This window comes from Protobothrops mucrosquamatus, unplaced genomic scaffold (genome assembly GCF_001527695.2).
Source record: "Protobothrops mucrosquamatus isolate PMUCROS unplaced genomic scaffold, P.Mucros_1.0 scaffold_178, whole genome shotgun sequence".
NCBI classification, from domain to species: Eukaryota; Metazoa; Chordata; class Lepidosauria; order Squamata; family Viperidae; genus Protobothrops; species Protobothrops mucrosquamatus.
Genome location: NW_015386254.1, coordinates 31,482 through 42,338, shown reverse-complemented (window position 1 = coordinate 42,338; position 10,857 = coordinate 31,482). Strand labels below are relative to the sequence as shown.

The 10,857-nt window shown below is 36.1% G+C and overlaps 1 protein-coding gene across 1 annotated transcript in view; it reads left to right on the top strand.

The window, feature by feature from the left end:
- The window catches only part of KIF21A (kinesin family member 21A), a 111,947-nt gene that overhangs the window by 79,401 nt on the left and 21,689 nt on the right, over window positions 1–10,857 (top strand). Inside the window, exons 17-26 of the mRNA XM_015823446.1 lie at window positions 673–741; window positions 840–1,033; window positions 2,387–2,540; window positions 2,873–3,070; window positions 3,814–3,915; window positions 4,140–4,305; window positions 4,800–4,820; window positions 7,480–7,540; window positions 8,532–8,586; window positions 9,348–9,565. Of these exons, the coding sequence (XP_015678932.1) occupies window positions 673–741; window positions 840–1,033; window positions 2,387–2,540; window positions 2,873–3,070; window positions 3,814–3,915; window positions 4,140–4,305; window positions 4,800–4,820; window positions 7,480–7,540; window positions 8,532–8,586; window positions 9,348–9,565 (1,238 nt within the window). The remainder of the gene's footprint in view (window positions 1–672; window positions 742–839; window positions 1,034–2,386; window positions 2,541–2,872; window positions 3,071–3,813; window positions 3,916–4,139; window positions 4,306–4,799; window positions 4,821–7,479; window positions 7,541–8,531; window positions 8,587–9,347; window positions 9,566–10,857) is intronic.

The following is a 10,857-nucleotide window of genomic DNA, read 5'->3' as shown; positions in this document are numbered from 1 at the left end:
GGTGCGTGTTATACGCCAATAAATACGGTAATAATCTTGCTACACTTATTATATATAAAAGCAATGTTCCATGACTTGGAACAACAGAAGCTTGGTCCTGTTCCAGAGCGCATCAACCAGTGGTGGGATTCAAATATGTGAACAACCGGTTCTCTGTGTGGATGCCGCTTCTGGAAGTCCATTCTGGGCCTGGGCAACAAAAAACTAGTTACTGGTTCTGCCGAAGTGGTGTGAACTGGCTGAATCCCACCACTGGCATCAACCTGAGGCCATTATGTAGCCTCATGCACCTCATTTATGGTCCTCCAGGATGGGAAGATTATGCCATTGAAATTTGATGTCAAAATTTGGGGGGCATTTTATTTAATTAGGGGAAGTTTTAAAAATGGATGTAGTAACAGTTTCCCTTCTAGAGGCCTCATGCCACTGTTTCCATCAGCTGCGAATCTTGGAAATAGGCTACTCACCATCCACAAATAGCACAGAATTTTTGGATTCTTTCCTTCTAATGATGCCATAGTATTTCTCTGATCCCAAAAGGCAGTCAGCTCAGTTATGAACCTTAGCTCCTCAGAAATTGCCTATCATATCCCATATTGAAATGTTTTCCATTGTGGTTTTCACATTGAAAGAATCGCATTTTTGGCTTACTATGATTGTTCTTCTTTACAGCACCAGCTAAGACTTCTGGAAGCTCAAAAGAAGAACCAGGAAGTTATTCTACGCCGCAGAACTGAAGAGGTACCAGATTATTTCAGTTCTGCCATCTATATGTAAATTATGATATATAACGTAATTTTTAAGTTTTTTAGTTATTTTAAAATATTTGTCTATTTTAGGTTACAGCTCTTCGGAGGCAAGCCAGACCTGATAAAGTGTCTGGGAGAGTGAATCGGAAGCTGAGTCTACCTGAGCACTCAAATCAAGAAGCTGCATCCTCAGTAGACAGTGATGGATCAAAAGTGATGTCCCAACAGAAGATGAGAATACCCATAGCGAGAGTCCAAGCATTACCAGCAGCAAATGGAACCAAGTAATGCTATGCAAATACCATTTTGTGTATATTAAAATGAATAATACTTTAGTCCTTTTGCCTATCAGATGATCACAGTTTCCTAAGAACATTTCCTTACTCTATGATGGGTGGGACAATGTTTTAGGGACTATAAGATTATTCAGACCCTTTTCTGAAGTTAAATCCTCCAGATTTAGAAGTCTATTGATCCCAACATCAGAAACTGATTACTCAGACCCTCTTTCTCAAATTAAATCCTCCAGATTTTTCTCTCTCTCCAGTGCTAGGGCCTCAGAAGCTTATTGATCTCAACATCAGAATTTGATACTGAGAAATCGTGAAGGGAATTTTTTTGAAGGACAATCTGGAAGGACCTGAAAATCCAAAGGACTCTCATTCCTTACCTTTCTCAGATACTCAAACCATGGGGATAAATTATAACAGAGTAGATCTGTTATATGATTTCATTTTCTTCCTAGTATAGGCAATTCAAGGGATTATAGTGGAGGAGGCAGGAAATTGCAAACATAAATTGTTGTTTCTCCAGCTTCATATTATATGGCCATCAGTTCATCAGGATAACAGACAAGAGTTATGTTTCTGCTGGGAAAAACCTAAATTGGACCTTGAATCTTCTACCTGGAAGGCATGTGTCCTTTATATTATAACAGCCTTCCATTTGTTAGAAAACATCCTCTGCAGACTCTCTATTTTTTGCCCTTGCTAGATGATGCTGTTTGTAAATAGCAGATGAATTAATAATAGAAGAGCTACTGAAAACTAGCAATGATTGTTTGAGGAGACTTTTTATTCCAAGCTTGGGCATTAGAAGTCCCAACATTTATTGAGGTTTCATAATTTATTTTTACATAGCAGTATAATTTACTGTACATGTAGATATAGACACATATATATATTATTTTGCACATATATTATCGCATATCTGTTCTGAATATCTTTTAGACACACTAAACTTGGCATGTTTATTGCTTGTATATAAATGCAAATAGGAAAAATCTAATATCTATTTTTTTAATTATTGAACATCTCCAGGTTTCATATCTGATGATAACACATTTCTAAAAGGGATATGATATCAGAGATAGGATATGATTCTGGAATGTTGGGAACTATTTGATTTTAAACGTTTGTAAAACAAAATAGCTATTGCAATAGTACTGAGCACATATCTGGAACCAATGCTTATATTTATATTTCTGAAAATTAGTACTACTTCTCTCCGTGCCAAAGGTTTTAAATATTAAAGCTGGTGTTTTCTCGTACTGCTGCTGGCACAAAACATAACTCAAATGTTATGTTGCTATACATTTCTGAATTGTTAAATGTTATACATTTCTGAATTGTTTACAGGAGTAAATATCAAAGGAAAGCAATGACTTCAAGAGTTTATATTTCCAAGAGTGCAAGAATGAAATGGCAGTTACTTGAACGGCGATTAACAGAGATTATTATGCAGAAGATGACCATATCTAATATGGAAAGCGATATGAATAGATTATTGAAGGTACAACATTTTTCAGATACTCTGTTATACATTTTGGCTTTTAAAATTATAATAATAATAATAATGATAAAGTTGGAAGGGACCTTGGAGGTCATCTAGTCCAACCCCCTGCTCAGGCAGGAAACCCCCTCTAGTAATATACATGTAAATGTGATACAACCTCTAAAGATTTTAAAGACAAACTGCTTTTGCATTGTAGATGCTGAACATTTGTTTCTTTCCCACAAAAATACAGTGAACGTAATAGATTTAATGTTTTTTCTTTTCCACCATAAAATATTGAAATGGCTACATTTCCCAGCTGACATGTTCTGTACACTTTTGAATTTTAGCAACGTGAAGAACTTACCAAAAGAAAAGAAAAGCTTGCCAGAAGAAGAGAGAGAATAATCAAAGAGGGTATCCCAGATATAGATAAAAACATCCATAATATCAACGAAGAGATGGAGTCACTAATGGCCAATATAGATTACATCAATGATAGTATTTCTGACTGCCAAGCAAATATCATGCAAATGGAAGAAGCAAAGGTAGGCCAGCCCCACATATTTTTTAAAAAGTATTAAGTTTCAATAGACAATGTATTATCTTTTTGAGGCTTTTAATTCCTATGAAATTAACTTTACGTGGGGATGACTTTGAAAATATTGTATCTGAGCTGCTAAGGCATGTAAGATATAGGGATTGTGTGATAACTGAACAGAACAATCTGGATTGGTGAAAACCATTTAAGGTGTTGGTGTTGATCTTAAAGCTTAATAGAAATTCTGATCCAAGTTTTGGGTTGTAAATTGAGGACTACCTGCATTTTATTAAAACAGGCATAATTTTTCCTGATTGTAGATTTATGTTGGTCTACGACTGAAATAAAAAATGGATTTTATTTATATTTTGCATACAGATAGAACTCTCAGTTTAGTTGTGTTGGTAACATTTTTTTATATCTTTCCTTGCGAACATTTCTTACTTGAAAGAGCAATGAGGCGGGTAGTTGGAATTTTGCTTCATTTGATATTAAACTTCAATATACATATTTGTACTATATTCACTTCTAAATATTCTGATCCCTTGTGCAAAAGTATACATACCGTAATTGCTTGCATTGGAATTACAACTAACTCATTTGATTAATACATGTTCAATTTTATATAAAGTCTTTGACAATTTTTATTAATAAAATTTCCAATTTCAAAAGTTCTTAATTTAGGTCTAATATAGCATCCTCTATATTACATGCAGATCAATTTCTGACTGTTTTCTGTTGTTGGTACAGGAGGAAGGAGACACTTTAGATGTTACAGCTGTTATTAACGCCTGTACTCTCACTGAAGCTCGTTATTTGCTTGATCATTTCCTTACCATGGGCATTAATAAGGTAATCAACAGAGTGAAGGGGTTTTTCTGGAATTAATAATATTGAAACCATTGTTTGACTAGGAGGCAGAGGATATATTTCTTTCAAGTTCAATATTCAGTGATTATTCCATTGACTTTTAGGTGGGCTCCCATATCTAACAAAATGTATTCATTTGTGTATATAAAGTAGCTAGCCACATTTTCAAAAGAAGTACAATAAGGCAGTTTTTAAATCTTCAACAGGGTCTCCATGCAGCTCAAAAAGAGGCTCAAATCAAAGTTCTTGAAGGACGCCTTAAGCAAACTGAAATCACCACTGCTACCCAAAACCAACTCTTATTTCACATGTTGAAAGAGAAAGCAGAATTAAATCCTGAACTAGATGCTTTACTGGGCCATGCATTACAAGGTAACCTGAATGTTCTAACAAAATGGAATTATATTGCCTGCTGGATTTGCTTACGAAGCATGGTGTATGGAATGTCTTTCCATTAGTGTTTTACGAATAGATGCTGTACTTAAATTATATGATAAAATATGACTCAAAGTTAGTGCATGTAAAGGTGTTTCATTCTTGTTGCAAATGGATCTGTTCTTTACCAATGAAATGCAAGGGGAAAAAATGTAGTTAATTGGTTTTAGAGCATGATTCAATTACTAAGTAATTTTATCTACAGAATTAAATGGTCTACAAATTGAAGTACTTAAAATAAAATTCTCAGTATTTAAATTTAGTTTCTCCGTACAGTTCTAAAAAGGCTAGTTTTGTGTCATCTATGGCATCTATTCTAATAGTTCTGATAGTTCTTAATCTGAAGGGCTCTTTGATTTGCCATTCTGCTAATTTATTGGTTTTGATTGGCGTGTTGATTTTTGTTTCCTCCTTACTGTTGTTTTACACAGACCTAGATAGCATACCATTGGGTAAGTATGTATAGCTTTTTGTGTCCTGCATAGCTGCATGAGATACTAATAATTATATGCGTACACTAACTGGCACATCATTGAGTGTGAATGTCCATAAAGTTTGCATGTACATCGGTGCCATGATGTCATCACACAGCAAATGACAATTTATTTGTTCTCCCTTGCTTCCCTCTTGCAGATGCCCATGCAGATATGCTTATTGTTATACGCTTACAGAGTTGTTTTATTTAGAAGTTTCTTTTGTTACCAAAAATTACTAGTTGGATGATAACTGAAGCAGGCATGAATGCAACCATTGTGAATGTACTTAAAAGCTTATCCTTTTGTTCATTTGGATGCTGTAGCTACTAGGCTGTTCCTGATACAGTTGTGTTCTTATTATAATACGTGTAACCATTTCTTTTTGTTAAAAACATAATTTTAACGCATTTTAGCAGCTCCCTTTTCTACTTTATGGGGAATTGAATGTTTAACTTGAAAAGTTTCGTTATAAATATGATGGACATTTAAGTGTGCATTGCAGAGATGGGCATATTCAGTGGTAGTACATGCCATTTTGTTAAAGGGCCAAGAATGAAGTTGAGTTGAAATGAGAGACTTTATTATATGTGTAGTGTCAGTCCATATAACTATGTCCCTTTTTTCAATCTGCATTAAGCAAGAATAATAGAAAGCTATTGCCCAATTGCTAGTTGCTATAACTGAATTGTACTTGCTATTGTATTAAATATGCAGGTAGTCCTTGATTTACAACAGTTCATTTAGTGACTGTTCAAAGTTACAACGGCACTGAAAAAGGTGGCTTATGACCATTTTTCACAGTTCTGACTTTTGCAGCATCCCCATGGGCACGTGATTAAAATTCAGATATTTGGCAACTGGTTTATATTTATAACACATGGAAGCAGTGTCCTAGAGTCATGTGCTCACCTTTGTCAAATAGCCCATGGGAAAAGGTTCAAAATGTATGAAAGCCGCCAATTTGCCTACCTTGACTTAAAGTTTCAAATATGAAATCTTCCATATAAATGCCATTTTTGTGGACTTTCAAGCTATTTTCATAATCACTGATATTTAGCGCTGTTTCATGTGAATAAATGGACACAACAGTGGCATCTCCTTCCAGGTTCATCATTTTCATTTAAAAGGGTATTGTTTAGCAGACTTCAGATGCATAGACCAGATTTGTTTATACTCTATGCTTCCATGTGTTCCGTAAAATTCCATTTGCCATTTTATACAGTACATGCATAAAATATGAAAAATATATAGTTAGATTCCATTCCCATTTTATACATGTGTACAATGTACATATGTAAAACTTTATACAGATTTAACATTCTGTTTTAGGGAACAGCCCTTCCTCTCATTAGTCTGTTAAAGATTTAATTTTGATCCCTAAAATTATGCACAGGATCAAATTGGATTTCAAAGTCCTCTCCCTAGCCTTCATTTGTTTCCCTTACTTCAAAGAGAATGGAACTAAAGCAGACAATTTACATGCGACTAGCATTCCTTTTAGATATATACTGTAGAAGCCATCTTACAGCTCTTTTGCTGATTTTCTTATCCTTCATTACAAAATTATACTCTTATTTTTCTTACACAACACACTGCAACATCTTTAATCTAGTCTGTGTGGTCTTACTTGAGAGTGAGGCATTCTAGCAAATTATATTTCACCGCAAATTATGTATTTGTTCTTTCAGTTAAATTAGAGTCTGTTTGCTAATTCTCAAGGAGAATTGAAGTTGGCACAATTTCACTTGGTCCATTGGCATAATTTTGGAACTTTTGATTTTGGAATAGGCTATTTCTAAATTACAGAAAGTGGTCCTCCTTCAGCTATTTCAGCTGTGAAACAGGATCTCTTTCAGCATCTGAATGCTTATAATGGGCATTTTGGGGTTCTTGACCTCCATTTTGGCATTTTGACAAATGTTTTTTAACCTCTATTGGAATCTACTTAGAAATTTGAACAACTACTACTATTAATGTTTTTTAAATTTTTCTTTTGGTCCTTGATTCATATAGTGATCTTGAGAAGGTTTTATCCAGCTTCAGCTGGCACCAGTTCAAAATAAATATTGGATGACAGAAATGAGTATTTCAGTATCTTGAAATGGTTTTCTTCTAGCAGCTAGTATTCTTGTGAATATTAAGGTTGAATTTATATCCAGCAATAAATCTGGAGCCCTATTTGGTATTAGTTATATGGAACTCTCTCAAGCAAGTGTTTCTCTTAAGCAAATTATAGTAACAATTTCATGAATTTATATTTTATTAATGCAAATCAGAATAATTATTCTAAGCAACAAATACTTGGAGTAAGTGCTGGGATGCTACGCATTTCTTGATGTCTTTACAATTTTCTTCTCTATATGGATGGTAGACAATGAGAAAATATAAGGTATTTCTATTGATTCAGAAAACTTTAAAAAGTGAGTTCAATAAAGGGATTCCATTTATGGATACTATGGGAAACTAGGTCAGTTCAATTGAATGTTATTTTAAGTAAAAGGTGTTATTAGAATAGTATACAATACTAATTAATCTCCCTCTGATCTTTAGATAGTTTGAAAAGTCTTTACAATAGATATATATTTTGTTGATTTGAAATTGGCTAACAAACAAAATGATTTTGAAAATTTTCTAGAAAATGTGGAAGACAGCACTGATGAAGATGCTCCTTTGAATAGTCCAGGGGCTGAAGGAAGGTGAGATCAGTGCAAACTGTAGTCATTAAACTTTCAATATAACCTTTCTCAGTATTTTCTTGAACAGATTCTGTAGAAAGTAAAGGTAAGCAAAGGGGATAAGCTGTTGTTGTAGATAGTTAACCTATATATTTCCATGAATTTTTTCTTTAACTGTAAGAAAATAGCTTAGTTTGAGTTCTTGAGGATCTACTTTTGTATACACACTGTCACACACACACATATACACACACATGCATGCATGTATATTGATAAATATGAGGTCTGGATTCATCTCAGATATCTGGATAAAAACAATTATAAACCCACAGGCTCTTAGGGCCAATTCTCTCCTTGTTAGTCCTTTGGGGGGAAATGTAGATAAATACAACATCTGGAATCATAACACATATTCAGTCATTACTTTGGGGGAGCCTTTCATGTGTTCAACATCTGTATATCCTGTCTAAACAAGTGATGGAAAGAAAACTATATTAGAGTAAGAATATAATAATTAAAGGATGAACATATATGTCAGGTCTGAAATCCGGCCTTCCAGAAGATTTTAAAAGTGGGCTTTCCCACAAAACATTGGGATAGAATGAGGCTGGAGCCTGGTGATTATTATTGTTTATGTATTGGAGAGTGTTGTTTTAGGGCAGGGGTAGGCAACCTTGGCTCTTTTATGACTCGTGGACTTCAACTCCCAGAATTCCTGAGCCAGCATAGCTCAGGAACTCTGGGAGTTGAAGTCCATGAGTCATACAAGAGCCAAGGTTGCCTACCCCTGTTTTAGGGCAATGTGAATTGTTTTTGGATGCTATTTTTTATTGTTCTTTCTATGTTGTTATTGCTATTATTGTGAACCATACCAAGATGGCACATAAGATGAATGGCCATATAAGTCTTTTTAATTTTTTTATATATATTCTCTCTCTCTCTCACTCACGGTGGAGGAGGGGTACCTTGTTTCCATGAGGTCTTACCACTAAATGTATGGTTTTGTTTGCAGTTCTTTATCTTCAGATCTTATGAAACTTTGTAGTGAAGTCAAGCCTAAAAATAAGGTAAGTTATGAGTAAAACATGATAAAGGTAAAGGAGTCATATTGAATTAAACTTGTAATATGAAGACATCCTTGTTGGGTTTTGGCAACCACAGAGAAATGGTTTGATGCTATATTTATATTTTCCAATCTAGGCTATGCTTAGGGATTTCCTGATTTTCTCACCTCCAGGATCAACTTTGCTTAGGTTTTGAAAAGGTCCATCAAGATCAGTTAGCTGCTGGCCTCTGCAACGGATAATAATATGGTAGAATTTTAGATAGCAGTATCATCATTGTCCAAACAGGGTGCCTCCTGTTCATTTCCAGCCTTTGAAACTGCCCAAATTCAGAAGGGGAGTGATCATCTCTTTTTGACACCAAGTTTTTCTAGTTTTTTCTTACAAGTTTTCTTACAAGTTTTTCTAGTCCTTTCATGATCTGATTGATTGACTAAAATCTGGAAGAAAAGAAGAGAGCTGTCTCGTTCAAAGTGCTTTTGTCTTTGTGCTTTCTATTTTGACAAGGGGAATCAGAAGAATGCAAGAGTAAGCTTATCTTTGCAGTGTTATATAGCCCATTTACTACTAGCGATGAACAAACCGTTAATGAAACTAGTTACCTTCAGACAATAGCTGCCTTTTTCAGCATGGATAATGAGGAATAATTTAAATTTTAGTATCAAGTAAATAGTACTGGTCTATCTTCATTTCAGGCTATTCTGCAAGTCCTGAAAAGGAATAGATTGTTACTGTATTGCACTTCCTTTTCCAATCTATTTCAGGCACGCCGTAGGACAACAACCCAGATGGAATTGCTTTATGCTGATAGTAGTGATTTAACATCAGATGTCAGTGCAGGAGAGTCAGTTGTGTCTAGTCCTCTTGCCTCGGTTGCAGAAGCTCAAGAAAGTGGAATGGATTCTGACATGAAAGAACCGTCTGCCAGGGACAGAGAAGCCCTTCTGTTGCAGTCACCCTTGCCTTCTAAGGCTGCCAGCATGTAAGATATGTAACGTCCATTGACTTCCTCTTGACTCCTTAATACAGATATGTGAAACACAAGGCCCGGGAGCCGGATGCAGCCCGTGAAGTGGTTTCATATGCCCCGCAAAGCCATCCTGGAAACAGTGAGGGAACGGCCCCCTTTGCCCTGGCCCAGGCCAGCCGGGAGCCAATGTACAATTTTGTGGTGGCCCTCTATGCTGAAACACATTCAGTCTTAGCTCCATAAGCCCCCCCCCCCCCTGCATGGCCTGAGAGGAACAGTGAGGCTCCTCCAGTGGACCATGCCTTGGCATTTGCCCCGGTCCCACCCCCTTCTGCCAGAGACCCTCAGATCTGTCTCACTCCTGCCCAGGCACCCATAGGCACCCTTGACGCAAACGATGTAGAGCTGGCCACACCCACTTCATCCATGCCCACCCAGTAGGCTGCACCCACCCGGCCCCCTGAGGGCAACCGCAATGCTGATGCGGCCCTCAATGAAATTGAGTTTGACACCCCTGCCTTAATACATGTTTGGCCACATTTCATTTGGCTTCAGGATACCCGGAGATCAACTTTCTGTTCAAAGGAACTCCAGTGTCTCCAGTGCAATTACCATAGAATTTTAACATTAAATAGTTCTGCATACATAACTTTAGGCAGTTTCTTGTACTGTAACCCTAAACTCAGTCTAAACATTGTGCAAGAATAGAAATGAATAGTTTTATTTCTTGTATTTAGATGTATAAAGTTCAACAGTGGTTAACAATATTGGTGAAGGATACCTGTTTTGTTCGCATAGAGAGCACCCTCTCTATAAAAGGGTTCCTCTTGAAAATATCTTTAAAGGAGCCACCCTAACTTGAAGCCCTGATTAATACGTTGGAACTACAACTCCTATAAATCACAGCCAGTGTTGTGATGGCCCATGTTGACTACGAATTCCAAATCCATCTACAGCAGGGGTTCCTAGACTTTTTGCCATCTTATCCCCCTTTAGTGTAATCTTAGTGTACACACCTCCCTTAAAAATCCAGACACTAAAATGAACACAAATGAACAATGAAAACAATACAATAAAACTTGGGGGGAAAGTTGGATTTATTATAACAAGATACAATTAAAAGTTTCTTCATATCTCCCCCTGGGCTCTGTACCTCTTCAAATTTTGGAAATCCTGATCCAGATGATAACAAAGAATTAATCACAAAAGGCACAGAAGGTTATGCTTTTAATGTGTGTTATTTTCTTCACCACTACCACCACCACCACCACCCCTTACTAACAGCTCTTCTTCCAGTAATATCC